A 21,179-nucleotide genomic window follows, 5' to 3' on the forward strand; every position below is an offset into this window, starting at 1 on the left:
TTATACATTTTCAATAATTTGTCCAATACCTTTAAAATAGTCTTCACCAGAAATAAGTTCTAAGTTAATTATACCCTAGGATCACTTACTTACCCATACAGTGTATCGAGGCTCCAAATTACCACAGTCTTTTGCAAAAATGTAAGAACAGTTTCCTGGGAAATAATAGTAGATGCCATCAAAAGTTTCAAAGTGGTACTGTCCCCAGGTTTTGCAAATCCCATCTCTGCCATTGCCCATGTTCGGCACTAAAAAAAAAAATAGGGTAATACTTAATAGAATGAAATAAATTACACCAGTTTCTGGCAAGATTCAGTCATAGTAAGTAATACTATTTCATTAAAATATTTTCTTCTTTGGTGGTCACTATCATAGGAAGAAATAACTAATATAAAATTACTGGTTGCTCTCAGAAGCATTTAAATTCCCTGAAGGAAAACATTACCTTTAAGTTGTTTTGAAGAAAGAATTTATATTAGTAACTTCCTTACATTTGCTTCCAAAGGAAGATTCTGGAAGAAAGGAAGAGTAGGGAGAATGATACAGGAAAATAAAGTGAAAGTAATAAAGCAATACAGTGGCTCAGAAAAGAAAGGTCACTATTGAGTGTCCTAAAAATTAGCATAGGCGGCATGAGAGCATTCCCGTCTCCACAGTTCTTTAAAAATATCTTAATAATATCCAGAGAAAAACCACTGACAAAAATATCATGTCTGTTTATATGTCTGGAGATGGGGAGCAGTAGTCATCCATAGTATGCTGGAATTTGAAAATTTATGACCTCAAACTGGCCAAATTTTAAAGCAATATTTGTCTCAAATTATATATTATCTCTTATCATCTCCATGCCTGCCTTCTTACCCTTGTGGATACCCCTCTATTCCTTTTTTGGATTTTTTAGACTTTTCCCTTTAGAATAATATGAAAATCAATGACATTTACTAAGTAAATGTTGTAATCAATACAACATTACTCAAAAGTAACTGAGTAATCAATATGTGTAAAATATTCTAATACCCTACATAAGGAGCATAAAGATGAAGCACAATTGTGTCTTTTCCTTTTGTAATTTTTACCTAAATTTATTAGCCTTGGCCAACTTTGGCCTTTTCAGGAAAAAAAAATAGAGAGCAATTCATTTTTCAGGCAGTCTTCTTTGACAGTATGCCTTACCTCTGCTGCAAATTTTCATAGAATCTTATGCTTTGTAGCATAAGTCACAAGTATGATTAATGTGTATCTGTTATGTGTTAGCCCCTTTCTCTAGACTGTAACTTCAAGAGAGCAAGAACATGTCTATACTATTCACTATTGTATCCCCAGTGCCTAGCCTGTGACATAGTAGATGCTCAATAAATGCTCATTACACAGATAAGTATTTGTTGATTATGACTGATGTAGGATCCTAACCTAGACGCCATGGAAAAAATATTTTTTAAGTATCCTCTGTTCTGAGGGGCTCTCAATATTATTTCTACTTTATGTACAGAATGTCCAATAACTCAAAGTCAAAAGGAATGTAAGATTCCAAATAAGAAATCTAATTTATGAAACAAAAAAAGGAATGAATCAGAATCTGATTTTAATGATCTAGTACCATCTAGAGGAGAAAAAAATGCCTGAGGAAATACTAGAGATAAGTGAGAGGAGAAAGTGGACATATCTAATTTCTTTTACATCGTTTCTAAATTACTATAAATCAATTGGGAGTATTCAATATATAATATGATTGTTCCAAATCCCAATGGATGAACCCTAATATAGCAAATTATGCCTTAATGTTTTCTCTAGCATCTCATAATTCTCACCTAAGTATCCCTGAAACTTACCAATCTGGCACCGTGTCCCCAGTGCCTGAAATATTTGGCAGTCACACGTACCAGCCGTAGAACAGAAAGCTCCGTTAAGGCATTCATGAGGACAAGAACCTGAGGGACAACAAAGTAAGTTATCTCCTAGCATGCATCAGTTCTTATAAACATAGTATGTCGAGATTCCACTTGGACTAACTGCAACCACTATTAATGCAAACAGAGCCCTGGGCCTCTTGCCTTGATGAGCTAAAGAATTAAGCCCATTAAGTCTTTATCTAGTTCATTTCATTATGTGTGCTGTGAAACAAGAAAGACGGGCTTTCACATCTCAAACTATCCTGGGAGCAAAGGTTAGCTCCCTTCAAGCGATTGAAAAGGTCAAGTTCCCATGTAAGGAATCCCTGTCCCAGATGATGAGAACCAGAAATAAACAAACTGCAGATGATTCCGCTGACGGAGTTTGGCCCTGGCTGCACGTCCAATGCGATCCTTCCCCAGGAGCAAGTGCTGTGTTAAAGAATAGCATCCCTCATTAGCCCAAAGGATCAGGCAAAGTATAAAACTCAAAAGGAAACTCCCGCTTCCTAAGAGAATGATTAAAAATTTCATTTGAGTTTTGTGTATTAATCCTCAGGCTTAATTACAAGTGATGCATTTTTTTCTGACCTAGATTTAATTTTAATGGGGCAGAAGCCAAAGTCACTGCTGGATGTCACCAAAAATATTCTCTTTCTTTTGTGGAAAGAAAAATTGCCCCAAAGGATTATGTTGAAAAGAGGAAGCAAGAAACTATGAACTCCTGAGCAAGTCTGAAAAATGCAAATGAATCAGAGTGAAAATTTTTCCTCTAAAAAGGAGAGGACAAGAGCAACTGGCAAAACTCAAGCCAGAAGGATTTAAGGAATGCATCAAGAGACCTAGAAGACATCTCTGAGTCACTATACAGTATTACTAGAGATTGTGCCTTTCTGAAATAAGGTAAGGTCATGAAAGCACTCTCTAAATGGAGTAATTTAACCACAGTTCTGCCAAAGGCAAAAATTAGGAAAACTCATTATCCTTCCACCCTAAGATCAATGAATCTAAAGTTTCTCTTCACATGTAAACACAGACAACTCTCTAAATAATATCTAAAAATAATATTATTTTTAAGTAAAAATAATATTTTTCATAAACTTAAATGTATTTTTTCCCAAGGGGAAAAACTATCTTTATAGTTTATTTTCTCACAATCTTGCACTTTTACAATGAATAAATGTCTAAATACTTAGATTAACAAATGTATCCCCTTCAGAAAATACTGACAGCCCTATTTATTCCCTGAAAACATATATCAAGCCCAAAGCAGAAATCCTTGTTATTTTAAATGCAATGAAAAGCAAATTAAATTTCAAACCATCACCATTCTGCTTAATGGAAATGAGAAATTGGTAAGCAAAAATAGGATGTCAAGGAGAGATCAAAGAGCAAGTAATTGCTTTAGAAAATAGGTTTCTGATACCAATGATATCTTTCTGGGTCCTGTAGTTATCAGCTTTGTTGGAGTGTTTAACCTTTCTTGTTTCTAAAAATGAAGTGAATCTGAACTACTATTAAGTATTATTTCCACCCTGGCTCCATGTCCTTCTTGCATTTTATGGAAATACTAAAGAGTTGATTCAATATATGCCCCAAAAGGGGTCTTTTGAGAAAGCAAATACAAAAGCATAAGATGTAACACCAACCTTTTATTTTGCTCTCACCCCAATTAATAGCTTCATGGAAGAAGTATCTTGGAGATGTTGCTTCAAACTTTGAAAGAAATAAGTAAAAATTCAAGACAATTAGATTATTTCATTCAAGCCCAATAGGCAAATTAGAAAACCTGTAGCTATTAGAAAAAGAGCTACAACTACAGATATGATGAGGCACTGACTTTCTATTTCCTTGGGTTACTGAGGCCATCTTGGTGAGGCAAAAAAGGCTCCTCTGGGGCTGTGGTTTTGCCTGGTACATGATTCTGACAAGTTCTTTATCCTATTTGACTTCGGTTCTTCTGCCTCCTTTCCCTCCTGGGAAAAGAGCCTAGTTAGAGTTAATTTTTGCCTTAACTGACTGCTCTGCCTACAGAAGTCACAGTGTTCTGACACTCCCAAGTGCAGATGAGTGTAGAGAAAACACATGAGGCTGATGGAGCAACAGCGATGTTCCCACTGCCTGCAGACCCATCCTCTTGTTCTCAGGCCACCATTGTCAGAAGTTTCCATTGCTGCAGTGTGAGAGTGTCGCCCTCACTCTCCAAAGAGCTAACACGTTGAAGTTCATAGAGCACTTGTATTTGTTTTTATAGATCCCAAAGCACTTTAGGGTAGTGGTTAAGAGCAGGATTAAGTGAATCCAAGAGACCTGGATTAAAGTCCTGATTCTGTCACTACTTACTCTTAGGCAAGTTTCCTAACCTCTTAGTGCCTCCTTTTACTTTTCTGTAAAATAGGAACAATGGTGCCTACTTCATTGTGTAGTCATAACAAGAAGTAAAACAATGTATGTAAAGATTCCACCATAGTACTTCACACACAGAAAATTAGTGAGAGGTTTATAATAGTCTAAGCAACTCAAATAAAACTTTAAGACTTTTAGAGGTCAATATGGATTAGTAGCAAATAATTGTGGATTACTAAAACTAATCAATTATGATTTTTTTTATTCCAACTCAAAACCAGTTTAGTATATGGTCTGTGGCAATGTCCTCTACAACAGCAATTTTATGTTCACAGAGGAATACACACTCCCAAATTTGCTGCATAATTGTCAAATTGAGTACTAAAGGATGTTAGAAAAATTGGGAAGGGTGAAGGATAAGAAGAAAAAGGGATACAGAATGTGACTTAAGGTCCTAAGTCCTTTCTCAGCATCTTCTGGTCTCCTTTCTCCACATAAAGTTTTATTTTGGCATTTCCCAACAAAGTATTTTTTTAACAGGCAAACCTGACCCATGCCTGCTAAAAGAACTCCCACACTCACCACTTTAAGAATCCTTTCTAAACTCTTTGACCCACACCATGGGTCCAAGTTCATTGCTTCCTGCTTTCATTCCTCCTGGGTTTTATCCTACTATTTAATCTCCCTTTTTTGCCCTTGCCTCTCTCTTCAAACTAAGACTCACAATAGTCTGTGACCTTGATTACCCCCAAGACAGTAAATTTTATTCTCTCTTTAACATTACTTTTTTTCCAGCTGCCTAAATGTAACACAGCCACCATTATTACTGGACACCAAAATCTTCTTTGGCTCCAATGAATCTTCTCTGATGCTCACCAACAGTGTCTATGACTTCAACTCTGACTTATATAGGCTTATAACCTTGAACAAATTATGTAACCTGCTCAGCCTCAATTCTCAGTCTATAAAATGGAATAACAGTAACTGCTTCACAGAACTATGAAGACTAAATGAGATGGAATAAGAAAAGCACCAAGAACAGTGTGATGCACATAAAAAGAGTTATAAACATGTTGCCTATTTTTGTGATTAGACAAAACCTGAATACACTGGACAACACTAGACTAAGGCAAGAACATACAACTCATTCTTGTTCCATACCCCATCACTGCTTAACATGACCAGGTATGACAACCTAGAACACCATTGTCATGGTTATCACAGCATCTTAATTACTACCGAGTTCCATGCATCATACTGCAATATTTCAACAATGGTAGGACATGACACAGAGTTTTCATTTTTTTAAAACAGATCTGAACTCAGAATGGTATTCTATGTTTATAATTAGGAGCACTTTTATTTTTATGTGATAAAAATAATGGCAAATAATTGATAGTATCTTAGATTCAATGAACATGTTACACAAAAATAACTTCCTTATTGGCTGGCCTCTACTAGACATTGAGTTTCTACATAACAAGCACTGCTATTCATGGTCATATCTCTAGTGAGTTCTCTTGTATGTCATCAACAAACACCGACTAAACTGAAAATAGACATTATTCAAATGGGAATGATCTGCCTCCCGAGGCTACTAAGAACCATGACTATAAAAGATTCTCTTGTCTTGGCCGGTGTGGCTGTTTGTTGGAATGTAGTCCTATAACCCAAAAGGCTTCGGGGTTAGCTCCCAGTCAGGGAACATGCCTGGGTTGTGGGTTCTACCCACAGTCTGGATGCACACAAGATGCAACAGATTGATGTTTCTCTCTCACATCAATGTTTCTCTCACTCTCTCTACCCAACCCCTTCCTCTCTCTCTCTAAAACCAATTTTAAAAAATGTTCCCAGGTGAGGATAAAAAAACAAGTCTATTGATGCCCCTCCCCACATCCTCTCATCTGACTTCACTTGCATCTGGGTTTCTGTGCACAGTCAGACCCTCCAGCTTCAAACCCTGGCTACTTTCTATCTCTGAGGAAGGGCATTATCCCAGCAGGATAAGACCACAGAAAGTGCCTTCCAGGGGAAGGTTTAAAGCCCTCCACCACCCCGTCCCCTGAGGCTGCCATCAACCAAGGGGGAAAGGGAGTAGATAGATAAGTACCCCAGCTTTTCCCATTCACTGGAGAAACAGTTCTCCAATGCAGCCTACACAGCTCCTCAGAAAGCCCATAACAAGACTGAGCCCCAGATATCCAAAGCAGGAAGCCCCTCATCAGCATAGCTGTATTGGACTTTCTCTTCCTAGTCTCACTTTTCTCTCTCCCTCACTGTGCACATCCTAAGTCAATTACCTGCCCCTGAGTGTAGGTCTCAGCCCCTGATTTCAGGAGAAGAATTTTTAAAGGTAATGCAAATGAAAAAAATCAAGTAGTGGGGGCATATAGTCACATGAGTGATAAAAAAAGAATAGCCCATTCTTCCTCCTTGCTGATTACATCTCCACAGGAGGCTGAGAAGCACAAAGAAATTCAGTCTTTTGATGACAAATGCAGTCTTTACATGAGAAATCACTGCAGCACACAAATATGCCATTGAGAGAAGTCTCTGTCTACCCTTTCTTTGCTCACTGTTCATCTCATTGCCAACCTATTTCTGAATCCTTGCTTGTATGGGATATCTATCCATTAGCGTTCTGTCTTCCTAGAGCAGGGGAGTGAACCTGTGGACAAGAATGGCCCCAACAGATGAAATTTCAATCCTAAACAGCTCAATGTGTGATTATAACTTCATTTCCTTCTCTAACAGTTATTCTTTTAAAATTAGTTCAAATATTAAAGAATTCTGATGTATGGTCTTTAACTACAGGAAATAAAAAGGTGAGTGAGTGTCCTACTCTTTTCTCTCTCAAAAAGGAAAATCAAAACAAGGGAAGTTCCTAACTTATTAATAAAAAGGAGGTATTAACAAATCCTCTGGAGTAAATTATACAAACTAAAAAACATCTATCTTGAAAATAGCACAGGATGGGGCAAAAGTAAGTTTATATTTGTGAGTATGCAAAACACAGTTTATTCTTGTTTTATTATTTATTAATCACTGTATTATTTTACATATGAACATCTATAAACCCTACTTTTGCCCAACCCTGTATAACCCCATCATTAGGTCACTTCATGTGACACCTACAGAGTATATCTCACAGATTTTTCAATGTAGTGGGTTCAACAGAATGCACTTTTTCTCAAAATCAGATTTCCTACTGAGTCAAGATGATGTCTTTTTGCAGTTAATATGGTCTACTGGCAAACACTTACTTAAAATTTCTCAGAGAAAAATCATTTTAACCACTTCACATGTTACATAAGTACTGAAGTACACAAAACACTCTATAAGAAAAAAAAGGAAATATTTCCATTCCATAGACAATCCTTTGCCCATTTTAGTACAAAAAATATCACTCTTGATAAAAAAAAATTAGTTCTGCCTTCTGAATTGTCACAACAGCATATCAAATCTGTCTTCAATTCTCTTTAATAACAGCAAAAGAAAATGTAAAACATTTCAGGCATTACTACAAATGCTTGTAGAAATTGATTACATTTCAGCATTTAACAAAGGCCTCTTTGAATACACATGCTGTTTGCTATCTAAGTACTCAAATCATGTTACCTTCCAAAGAAATGTCTTGAAGGATTCTCTATTTTGCCATCCATCTTTTATAGAGAAATGTTTTTTTTAAAACCCACTTATTTGAACATTCCAATCACAGTTTGATGATATTGCAATTATAAGATCCAATATCCTTTATATGAAAGGATTGAGGCAAAAAGGCGTCCTCAAGTTCAGTGTTACCTCACCTCTCAAAAAAAAAAAAGAAAAAAGAAAAGTTGCCTCTCAGAGGTGTCTGTCTGTAATTTGGATTTATCAGACAATATCAAAGCTGTTTGTCAGGACACCAGAAAACCTCAGATGGCCTTTTGCAGTATGTAACACAGATCATTTACACCTTTCTCTGCCCCATTTGCTTCTATTTGTTCTGTTGTCATTGTTCTAACTGATATTGGGCTTAATTTTTAAACCCATTTACATTTTCTGGCAAGTAGATGAGATTGAATCTCCCACACACGCTATAAGCCTATCAATAGGAAACTGAGGTGAATAGTTAAAAGAAGCATTTGACTGTAAACAAGAATTTGAGGGTCGCAGAAAAGCAGTAGAGAAGTTACTTTGCCTCTTCCTCCTCCATCCAGTCTTGTTTTTAGCATTTCATTCCCCTCTACAAAGGTCTCATTGTTGAAGTGACAGCACAGTCCCAAAGCAGAATGTATTATTTCTCTGCCTCACTCTCCATCTGAGGCATAACCTACCTGCGCTGCTAAAAGAGCTCTTTTCTGTTGATTTTCATTAGATCCGTTTCTGGAAGAAAACAAAAAGAACTTGTATAGTCAAAGGCCCCAAGGCAACCTGAACAAGCCTTTCCCAAGAGAGAGCTGGTGTTTTCCTCCTGATTTCCATCACCTTATCAAAGAGGTCTTTCTTGGTTTAACATTTAAAAGGTCCCCCTCCCCCTTTTGAAGGGGTTAGATTTGGGTGGTGGTGCTGTCTCATTTTACAAAATTCTGGGAGTGTCCCCAAATCTCTCCAGTGTCTGATGTAAACTGAATTTTAGGAAGGAACTTCAAGATAGAGAAGTAAATAAAATAGTGTAATATTTTAGCACCAACATGCCTGATACTTTTGCCAAATGACTTCATAAAACTGGTAAGATAAGTATTTGCCAAAAGCATGTTCACTTTTACCAAACATAAAACTTAATTTACTTCTTACCATGCATAAAAGGCAGATTAGCTTTAAAGTGAGAAAGCACATCATACCGTGATTTGTCAAAATCAATAGGAAATAGAATTCTGCTTTTCATTAAGCAGATCAGTTTAGTCCAAAGAATGATTTTCATTATTTAGTGTTAAGTCAATTTTATTCTTTTTAATCATTAAAATAAGTTTTTTCCTATTTTAAGATACAGTACACTTGTAATAATCAGCTATGTACATTCAAAATAATAATATAAGGGGGAAATTACTGAGTATAACTTCTTTACAAATCTTTGAAGTAAAAGTAGTATCTCCTTCATATCTACAGTCTTTGGATACCACCAAAAACTCCTCATATAATTAAAATTAAAAAAAAACATTTTTGCTTCATAAATAAGGAACTGAATGCTTTAATTTTTAGTTGGTGGAAATGTTTTTTAAAAACTAAATGTACCCCTGGCTGGTGTGGTTCAGTGGACTGAGCACTGGCCTGCGAGCCGAAGGATTGCCAGTTCGATTCCTAGTCAGGGCACATGCCTGGGTTGTGGGCTGGGTCCCCAGTAGGGGGTATATGAGAGGCAACCACACACTGATGTTTCTCTCCCACTCTTTGTCCCTCCCTTCCCATCTCTCTGAAAGTAAATAAAGAAAATCTTTAAAAAAAATAAAACTAAATATAATGTCCTTATTTTGTAAAATGTTTCATCTGTATTTTATATAATATAAGAAGATATAGTTATCTGTTTAAATTCATTCATTCTGAATAACTTTATGTTTTATAGGACATGAAGAAAAAAATACTCACTTTGATGTTTCAGTCAAAATGGATGATGCACAAATATATCCTGCCAGAGATAAAAATATATGTACATAACACTAAAAAAATTATAGAGATATTTTGGTTACATGTTTTAATTATTAAACAAATCATTTTAAACTAAATTCTAAAGCTTAGTTTTGTTGTTAGGTGTTTTGCATTTTCTAAAGGATCTTTGACCAGCAGATTCCCTGTGAGACATCAGCAACTGGTGATTCAGAAAGGAGTAGTGTACCTGGATCTACATGGAGACGTGATACACTAGAACAAGCACTAGACTTAGAGTCCAGAGATCCAAGTTTTAGTCTCTGTCCTGCCACCTAATAAATGCCAAGCTTAAGCAAGCTTCCATCTACACCACAAAATAATGGTGTTAGACAAGTTCATCTCCAAGGTCAACTCCCTCTCTCAACTCTCTATGATATTTTGTCCCTAGAATTTCAGTCACTCCTAGAATTAGAAGTTAGCGTCTATGACCTCACAAGACATTTATATTTCAGTAATTTCTTCCTCTTCTCCTACAGGCTCCAAAATATACAGTCCTTTCCAGCAATTAGAAATTGACAACTGATTATAAATCAATGTTTTCCCCATAAAAACATTCTATAAAAATTAATTTGTAAATGAATAATTGAAAATCAATTCTGAACACCAACTGTTAAACCATCTTTAAAACATCTTTTGGCCATTCTTTGGGTTGCTGGCATAAAGAAAGTTTCAATACTCAATTTTCTATAGTTATTATAAAATTTCAAATAAATTACAGAGACAAATATTTCAAATCATTTTTAGAAGAGAAAAGTTATCATCAGAGCTTCTTTTAGTAAAGTTGCATAACACAATAAAATCATAATTGTAACATTTAAAGAAAAAAACAAAAAAAAACTAAAAGTCCCAAGTATATCTACATTATTAACAATTTTCAAAAAGATGATCTGGCTATAATTTAGTTTATATCCATTCTAATGACTTCAAAGTAACTGCTTTACAGTATAAGGAAAAACTATTTCTATCTGTTTCAACAAAGACTAAAATATAATACAAAATAAGGTAAAAACATTACATGAGTTCTTACCTTGTAATGAAAACAGCAGTATATGAAGCAAGAATTTACTCCAAGGTATCATTAAATTGAGTTTTCTCACAATGTTCATTTCAGTGTAGACTTTCTCCCTGAAATGCAACCAAATTGTTGGTCTTTACTATGATGGCATCTTAGAAGGGTGTATGTTTGTAGAATGGTCAAATTCTTAGAAATATAGCTTTGTAATAAAGTAATTTGTAAAGGAATTCCTGTCTTTCTAACTACATACGGCATCTGAAGCTTTAGAAATCGCAGGCAACCTTTTGGCTGAGTCTCTCATTAGCAATGCATGGCAGCCTCTTACGGGAGCCCGTATTAGTTTCACCCTACCCGGATCCTGCACATCATACTCCACTTTAGCCTATTTTAGCCTTTTACAAACTCTATAAACAGCAGCATCAAAATTAATTAATGAAAGAAATATTTAGATGTATGAATTAGAAAGATTTCCCATTCTGGGGTCTGGCTATATCCCTGTCCTTATGTTACTGTCATACTATATTAAATAGGATAGGTTTGTAGCAAATACTGAAATCCAGAAAAAAAATAATATTTTTTTAAAAATCCTGTCAACACCTGGTGTCATTTGAGATCATCATTATGCCCAATTATTCATCTATTCTTTATATTTTATTCACAAAATAATTACTATACTTTGAAAAAGTGAAATAAAACCTTATCATTCCTGGACTGTCTAGATGCTCTCATAAATGTTCCTTTAAGAATGAAAAGTAAACTAAAATTATGTGCATGTATTTTCAACTGAAGTCCCATTACAGTGTAGTTTAAATTGATATGTTTATGTGGCCACAGCTATTTCTTTTAAACATGCTGCAACAAAAGTAGAAAATAACACACAAAGATGATAATCTAATATTTGACTTTAAAAAGAAAACAAACTCATCTAGTCTTGAAAACCTTCCCTTCACACCTAATTTCTGCATCCTTTATAACAAATACACAGACAACAAAGAAGGTCTTCATATACTGATTACCTAGATTAGCATTAGAGAACCACTCAAATATTTCATAACGAACTCCACAGAGATCATCTAAACCCTGTAAGTGAATGAAAACCATGCCTATGTAATGGACGCACATTTCCTATAGCAGATATCATGAGTTACCTGCATTATTATCAGATTCATTTAACAGACCCCAGTGGTGAGGAATGTCTAACCATAGAGGAACTACCTTATACGAAGAAAAAGCACACCAATTCTTAACGTCTTGTACTCAGACACCTCTTCTGCAATGACTTCCCAGTCCTTTCTGTGAAGTTCTAATTATTGCATGCCCACTATCTATTATATAAACAGTTCCTTGTTTGTGTCCGAGATCTGATGATTGTTTTCTCTTGTCTTGAATGATCTTAATAACTTTCCACTGCTTACATGATTACTAATTCCATGAGCCAAGAGAAGAGGTTTCCCTATAAATTCACATTTTAAGCATGAAGACACACACAGTTTACTAAAATTATAAGTAGCTATGTGCTATGTATACACACATATGCTTGTATACTTATTTTATAATTTTAATGAATGAGTTTAAATAACTGCTTTTTAAAGTTTAAATAATTTAAGTATAGTGTGTTTAATTAACATTTATTAAAGAGTTATTAGTCATTAGTCTTAAAGTAATTAGACAATCACTCAAACTAATTAAATGAGAAATTAATATACTGTAATTCTAAACAGATGACTTAATTATTTATAGTTACATCCTAAATATTGGTCCAAAAACATGTATCTACCTAAACACAATCAAAACTGTAAAATATACTAGACACTTTCAAAGATGTGACTACAGAATAAATTAAAAGGTTAAGCTTGAAATTTGTTTAGAGAACAATATTTTTCTTCCAAAGAAATTTTAAAATAAAAATTTTAATTTTAAAACACATATTGACTCTCTGGAAAGGGTGGAAATATATTTAACCAATGTATATATTACTAAGTCCTCTCCTTAATTTACAATAGTTTCTCTTAGCTTCATAAGTCAACCTGTATAAGCCAACTGAAAATATGAAGAAGCACCCTGACTAGTGTGGCTCAGTGGGTTGAGTGACAACCTGAAAACTGAAAGGTCGTTTGCTCGATTCCCAGTCAAGACACATGCCTGTGTTGCATGAGGGCCAGGTCCCCAGTTGGGGGTGTATGAGAGGCAACCGATTGATGTATCTCTGGCACATCAGTGTTTCTCTCTCTCTCTTTCTCCCCCCTTCCCCTCTCTCTAAAAATAAATAAATAAAATCTTTTAAAACTATGAAGAAGCTATAAATCATATATTGATGTTTTTTCCCAATCTAGTAACTGCTTGACTTTTTTTACTTTAAAAATTTTCACAGGTGACACACATGCTGGAAAATCCTAAAAGAAAACCAAATTGAATTTCATGACTCAAAAAATAAACATTTTAATAATGTTCAGTTATTTGTAAACATTAAAGCCACATGAAAAGTATTTATTTCTAATATAAGCCTAGGTATCTTATGTACTTATATAAAATGTAATAACACTGAAAATTTTACCTCAGATTTCACATAGTATCTTTAAACTTTTTTACACAAATTATCACAGCCATTTTCACTGGCTAAAGTTGAACATTCCTAGGCTCTGTCATCTGGCATTTTTATTACTGTTTTTCTCTTTTGAAGTATATGCATTTAAAAGCTATAACTTCTTGTGTCTGGCAAAGAAAATAGTGGAAATTATAACAGCAATTCTCACAGTAACCATTCTTTTTTACATAGGTTTAGTGTATGCTATCTTTCTATTTCTCCTCCATCTGGGCTTGTAATAGGTAAAAGATCAATAAAGGAGAATAAACAATGGCAAAGAAAACAATAACAGAAATCCCAGGTTCTTTTTCAAGGACCTACATTATGAACTCATTACATTAAGTGGTAGGCTGCATGAAAATAGGCAAAATAGACTTCCATGAATAGGCACAATAGAACAGAGAGTTTAGATGAAAGATTAGACCCAAAGCTACACCAAAAAGAGAATTTATGACTGTGCTGCATGTAGTTATTACTGTCAAACTTTAGTTGACAGCTTATATTTCATTCTACTCTGACAAAGGAACTTTGGCAAAAAGTGAGTCTGTCACCAGCTTGTGAAGAGATATTAAGTTCATAAGAAGTTTGAGGCGACCACATAATGCGTGCAATAAACAGTTCTCTTTCTGCCACAAGAGCACTGCACATTTTCCCACATGGAATATGATCTGTAGAAAGTTGACACCTGACAGCCTATTGGCCTCAACACACACATTAAAAACAATTGGCAAGAATGGGAAAATGCTGACCTTAAGTTTATATGTCAATGATAAAAATAAGGGGGGTATTTTTAATTACAGTTCACTTTTGGGAAAAATTAATTTCTGTAGTAGTTTATATAACACTAATTTTTCATTAATTGAGATCAAATCTAGAGTAGATAACATTTGATTCCCATTATATCACATTCTACTAGTGAAATGCAATTATTCCTCACTTGCTTTACTAAACCTAACACATTTCAGGTTTAGTGATTTTAGCCAGAATTTATGTTATCAGCTAGCAAGCAAAAAGAATCCTGTATCTTGACATGGTTTTACCATGCTAAATTTAAATGCCTTATTATAAGACAGTTTTGCAGTATTCTATTTATGCTTTCAGAAAGAGTGTTACTTGGCAAATTCTGGATTGTTTGAAATAATTTAATTTACAAATGGCATCTACCTTAGCTTTTCTGAATAAAGACATGGTTATGTGTCATAAGCAATATCTGTGTCAGTCATAATTTGAAATTGAAGCTCACCCCCCAGAAGCTAGTGTTATAGTGTTATAGGAACATTCATTTTTCAAGTTGCTATGGGGCCATTGACTTGCAATATCTAACTAATATCTTGAAAGAAGTAATGTTCCTGCAAGTAAAGTTTCTTCTTGTCAACATTTTAGCTTCATGGTCAAGCAATAGCACCAATATTTCTGGCAGTTCTCTTCATTCTTTAAACTACTCTAGCACCGTGCATTTACACTATATAGAGTAATATATAACACACTATATATAAAACAATATAAGTAAATTTGGTTTCTCATGTTTTCAATTCCATTTTATATCTTCAGTCATTTTAGATGTACTTATTTTAGAGTTGCTGAGAGATAATGTTATTTGAATTTCCCAGGGGGATGTGAGTTCTAGCTCTGCTGTTTATTGCATTTGCTTTTTGCACTTAGTGTGACTTACCTCATGGGTTTTGTAATTTTGATTTTGGGTTCATTTCTGGTAGTGCATTTTCCACGGGAATCCTTTACTGTCAAGGTTGAGAATAGACCCCTCCAAAAAAAGAATTACCTCTATATACTTCCACCAACTGTTCCAAGGAATTTTGTGTTAATTTCTCAGTTTGAGGTTTCCCAGATTGCAGAGTTTAAACTCAACTCCCAAACCCAAAGTGAAAGAAGGCCATGTTTAATTTCTACTTTGTTTTTGGCTTCTGGTAATATTCCTTACATCCTTGTGAACTCCTCTAACCACTTATGAGGATGACTATTTAATTTTAGTTAGCATGTTCAAGTATCTTATAGCTAATGCATTTTGAGATCATCTAATCTGCTATGTGATGAAGGTTTAATATCCAAAATATGCAGAGAACTAATACAACTCAATGCCAGCAAGACAAACAACATGCTTAAGAATTGGGCAAAAGACCTGAACAGACACTTCTCCAAATAAGACATACAGAATACCCACAGACATGTGAAAAAATGTTACTAACATCACTAATCATTTGAGAAATGCAAATTAAAATCTCAATGCGACATCACCTCACACCTGTCAGGGCTATCATTGATAAATCAATAAACAACAAGTGCTGGAGAGGATGTGGAGAAAGGGGAACCCTAGCTCACTGTTAGTAGGAATGGAGTCTGGCACCACCACTGTAGAAAACAATATGGAGTGTCCTCAAAAATTAAAAATGGAAGTCCTCTTTGACCCAGTAATTCTACTCTGGGAATATTCCCCAAGTATCCCAAAACACCAATACAAAAATACATGTGCAACCCTATGTTCACAGCAGCATTATTTACAATAGCCATTATTTAGAAACAGCCTAAGAGCCCACCAGTGGAGGAGTGTATAAAAAAGCTGTGGTACATTTTCACAATGGAATACTATGCAGCAGTAAAAAAGAAGAAGAAGAAGAAACTCTTACATTATGCCACAGCATGGGTGGACCTGGGGAAAATTATGCTAAGTGAATTAAGCCAATCAGTGAAAGAAAAATACCACATGATCTCTCTTATATATGGAATCTAATGAACACAATACCAACAAACAAGATAGTAGCAGCATGTTAGATATATAAAACAGACAGACAGTTGATGGAAAGGATGGGAGCAGGGGACAGAATGAAAGATGGTAAAGGGATTAATCAAATAGCATTTATGCACAACTCATGGACACAACAATATAGGGCTTGGCTTGGGGTGGGGAGAGAGTAGGGCTGGGTGGATGTGGGGGAGGGGAGAAAAAGTGGGAACAACTATAACAGCAAAAACAATAAAAATATAACTAAAAAAACAGAACCACCAACTATCAAAAATTATACGTGCTCATTTTCTAGGTCATTATATATTTGCAGCTTACCTTTTCTGCTGCTTTGCAAACTTGTGATGTGGAAGCATCTATGACTCACAAGAAACTGCTTATCTTAATTTAACTCTTCTACTAATTTTACCTGTTATTCAAGGCAGGCAACTATAAATCTATAAAGAAAGAATATAAAAGATCCCACACTTGGATCAAACTATTAAAAATATAAAAGAAACCCTGTCAAATCCTTAAAGTTACAGCTAGATGACTTTATATAACACCAAGATTCCATCTCAGATACCTGACCACCTGATTTATGACAAGAACAATAACCACTGCAGGCACACTGGAATGTCAAACATCAGTTTATCAAGGTTAATACAGAAAATCTGCCTTTGGAAATACAGCATCATTGTGGTTTTCAGCAGAGTACAAATCAGTATGAAAACATAACCCAGAAGAAACTCAGCCTTTCGCTGTGATTGGAGAGTCACATAAAGGTTGGATCAGCCCCCCAAAGTGTTCCCCTCTTATCTGAACATGACCTCTTCCCCAGCTCACAGCTTGAATTAGTCTTACTGAGTTACATGCAGAAGTTTTATCATTATCTCCCAAAAGCTACAGTGAAAACACACTAGTTCCCTTGGAAGGCTTTCTTCAATCTTTTATTCAAAAAGATAAGTTTATCAGCTTTACCTTAGAATACAGTGGAGGTTCTCAAACTTTGATGTGAGCAAGAATCTCTTAGGGAGTGTATTAGCAGCACAGATTCCCAAGCCCACCTTCACTACAACCCATGTTTTCTGTTTCATGAGTCTAAAGGGATTAGGCATCTGCATTGTAATAGAGGATCCAGCTTTGGGGGAAATTAAATACCAAAAAGTTTATTCTAGTTGGGAAAAGGAGTACAAGTGAATCACAACTATGGGAGGACTGAGAAATCCCACTGGAGGGGAAAGAAGCAGAGACTGGAAACATGAAGTGGAGATTGAAGCCCAGCCTGACTTCACTCCGGTGATCAGGTGCTTGTTTGGGAAGATGAAGTAGATGTGCTACTTATATTGCCTACTCTTTCCATACTCCTTATTCAGAGAAACTCCTCCCAGAAGTTATGTTGCCTCTGTTCCGTTGACAATACTTTTTTGACTCTCACTATGTTAGGTTGGATAATGGCTTCCCAAAGACATCCTGTCATAATTCCCAGAACCTGTGAATCTTTCCTCCCATGGCAAAAGAGACTTAACAGGTTAAGTTAATGGTTCCATTTTTTAATTAAAAAAAATTAATCCTTACCTGAGGATATGTTTATTGTTTTTAGAGAGAAAAAGAGAGAAACATGGATGTGAGACAGAAACATTGGTTGCTTCCCTCCCATACCCACTCCAACCATGGATCTAACCTACCAATGAATTAGGTATGTACCCCAACCAGGGATCAAACCACAACATTTAGGTATACAGCATGATGTTCCAACCAACAGAGCCATCTGGTCAAGGCATTTAATGATTCATTTAACTTAATTGCTTGTTGGCCAAATGTAATCACAACAGTCCTTATCAGTGGAAGAAAGAGTCAGAAGATTCAAAGTGAGAGATTAGAAGATTGAAAAAGCAGCCACAACCAACAGATTGCAGGGAGCTTCTAGAAGTTAGAAAAGACAATGGAATGGATGCTCCTCCCAGAGCCTTCAACAGGACTGTTGTCCTGCAAACACCCTGATTTTAACCCAGTGAAACTCATTTCAGATTTCTGATCTCCAGAAATATAAGATAATAAAATGTTGTTTTAAGCCCCCAAGTCTGTGGTAATATGTTACAACAGCAATATGGAACAAATGCACTCATGTCCTCTGGCTACCTGGGGCAGGCACTTGACACTAAGCAAAATATGACATAGTGGTCCTGTCACTGATCTATTTTTTTTCCTCAGGTGCTGAAATAAATCAGAAATAAAAGCCACATGTAGCTTTGTTGTTACATGGAATTAGATATGACAGCTGCTTTTCAGCCAGAGGCAAGCTGTTAAATAAGCAAAGAAAGCTACTCTGCAAGAAGTAGGAGAATGAAGCAGATATTAAGAAGGAAGCAACAAAAGCAAGTGATGGAGAAGATGCTTCACCACCTTCTGGTTTCCATAACTACATCTATCCAATAGATTTCTTTTTACTTAAGGAATTGGTTAGTATTTTATTCCTTGACAAGTAATGATCCATAACAGAGACAGAGGAACTGAGAAAAAGGAAGATGACTGTAATGGGTGGTTTTATGGGCCCATTTGACAGGACCACAAAGTACTCAGATATTTAGCTAAACATCATTCTGAGTCTGTCTGTGGAGGTTTTTCTGGATGAGATTGAAATTTGAGTTGGTAGACTGAGTAAAGCAGATTGCCCTCCCTGATATGGGTAAGCCTCACCCAATTCATTAAAGAACTGAAAAGAACAAATAAGTGAGTAAGGAAGAATTCACAGTGTCCACCTGACCATCTCTCAGCTGGGACATCAGTTTTCTCCTTTCTTTGGCCTTGGCCTCTGACAGGAACCATACCATCACCACTGCTGAGTCTCCAGCTTTCCAAATGCAGATCTTGTGACAATGGCCTCCTACTACAGCATCCTATAAATTAAATAGGGTCTATTATTCTGAGGCCCCCAAAACATTCATTTAGACATAGAAAACTGGACAACCCACATGCACACATACAAAAAGATGTTACATTTTCCCAGAAAAACTTTCTTGAAAAGTATTAGATAAGAGGGAAGATGAAAGTTGAGAATGAGAACTGCAAGAGAAACAGAAATCAGGCACTGTGACATAGCCTCATTGCCTTAAGTCACAGGTGGCAAACACAAGGCCCACAGCCTGAATACGGCCCCCCACCTTGTTCTATCCAGCCTGGAACCTTGTTTCTACCCGGCAGCAGCGGTGAGCTCTCACTTAACTGTTAAGGGGTAGTTCCATTTACATGGTCCTAAAATTACATTCAGCCCTTTGAAGGCAACCATGAGGCTGATGTGGCCCCTGGTGAATATGAGTTTGATACCCCTATCCTAAGTATTGGCCTGAGTCCAGCTCACTCTTCTGCCATTCATTAGTCAGATCCAGGAGAACTATAAGTTATAACTCCAGTACAGTGCTCATTGGTGGGAGTAAGGCAATTCCAATGACACAGGTTAGTTGTGACTCAAATTAAGGATTTGGGAAACCTTTTAAAAACCTTTCCTTGTTTGGTATTTTATTTCATGGCCTCATGCAATGGACCAGGCTAACTTCTCAATGCAGAAGAATTCAAGCTTTGCCTTTCACAGGTCAAGCTAATGTATTTGAACTTATAAAGTTAGTAAGCCAAGGGCTCAAGGAGATTTGGATGAGGGCTCTCAGCCATTGACAAATGTCTGTTCCTTTGTATTCCGGATTTAGGCAACATTACACTAATTTTGAAGACAAGAAAGAAGGAAGACTACACAAAGCAATGGATAAATCATAAGACTTGCCTTTATAGAGAAAGGCACAGCTATAAATATCCTCTCCTACCCTTCCTTGTTTCCCAAGAGTGACATTTATTTGTGGAAACATAAAACTAAAACCAGAGCACTAGTTCACATTTCATGAAATTGCACTCCCACTATTAGCACTTATCATTTAATTTATATTGCAATTTATCTTTTATGTGTGTACTTTTCACTTCTACTAGGCTAATAGGTTGATTGAGAGCTACAATCCTGACTCACACATCTTTGTATGTCCCCACAGGCCCTCATCCAATGTTGAAAAAAGACTATTGCTTCATAAATATTGTTGGCAGTGATGGTGATAAAGATGTATGTTGATAATCTTCTCCCTTTCCTGATGTGGTTACAGAACTTGGTCAGTGTATGATGGTAAATAAGGCTAGAAAGGGAGACAAAGTGCCATTTATAGAAAGCTTTATGTTCTACACTAAATAGTATGGGCTTGCTCCTGGAGGCAGCTGAGATCCATTAGAAATCCCAGTGGCCACTTTTAAAAATGTTTTCTTATAGCAATATGGTACATGAAGTTGAACTGAACATTTCAGAATCCAACATCTGGATTACTTCTAGTTTGAGTTTGGTTGCTTTCATCTTCACATCTCCCTCTCTCTCTCTCTCTCTCTCTCTCTCTCTCTCTCTCTCTCACACACACACACACACCCTAAAAGATAAAAATAAAAATCAATTTTCTCTTTTTCATATAGATGAGAAGACAGAAATCCTCAGTGAAAAAATTGATGGATAATCAAAATTTTAAATAATTATTAATGGATGTTCTAGGACACTCACTATGAGTAAAACACTACATTAGGTGGTATGAAGATAAAACATAAAGATTAAACATATATAAGTCATCTCAGCTTAATTTAGTGAGCACTATACTTAGAGGCAGAGAAAATATTAAATGAATATGACAGCCTCTTTCCTGAAAGATTACAACTCAGTGAGGTAAACAACATTAAAACTAATTATTTAATTAAAATTGTTGTATGTGTCCTTAAAGAGTCTTGAGATGCCCTGAGAGAGTCTTGCAGGAAAAAGGAGCTTCAAGTAGAATTTTAGGAGAAAGTTACTTTTATATGGAGAACTGGAGTTAGCCAGAGAGAAGCAAGATTTTACCAAGCATGGAAACCAGCTTTTGTAGATGTTCTACATAAAGGAAGGAGCTTAGTAGGTTTGAAGATATA

At 35.8% G+C, this 21,179-nt stretch overlaps 1 protein-coding gene across 1 annotated transcript in view; it reads right to left on the reverse strand.

The window, feature by feature from the left end:
• OTOGL (otogelin like) overlaps window positions 1–11,172 on the reverse strand; it is a 128,586-nt gene extending 117,414 nt beyond the window's left edge. The window contains exons 1-6 of the mRNA XM_036018638.1: window positions 10,888–11,172; window positions 9,801–9,840; window positions 8,552–8,600; window positions 3,539–3,605; window positions 1,830–1,928; window positions 94–248 (exon numbers count right to left, since the gene is read on the reverse strand). Coding sequence (XP_035874531.1) covers window positions 94–248; window positions 1,830–1,928; window positions 3,539–3,605; window positions 8,552–8,600; window positions 9,801–9,840; window positions 10,888–10,966 — 489 coding nt within the window. The 5' untranslated portion in view covers window positions 10,967–11,172. The remainder of the gene's footprint in view (window positions 1–93; window positions 249–1,829; window positions 1,929–3,538; window positions 3,606–8,551; window positions 8,601–9,800; window positions 9,841–10,887) is intronic.
• Window positions 11,173–21,179: the final 10,007 nt, after the last annotated feature.

Source organism: Phyllostomus discolor, chromosome 2, assembly GCF_004126475.2.
Source record: "Phyllostomus discolor isolate MPI-MPIP mPhyDis1 chromosome 2, mPhyDis1.pri.v3, whole genome shotgun sequence".
Lineage (NCBI taxonomy): Eukaryota > Metazoa > Chordata > Mammalia > Chiroptera > Phyllostomidae > Phyllostomus > Phyllostomus discolor.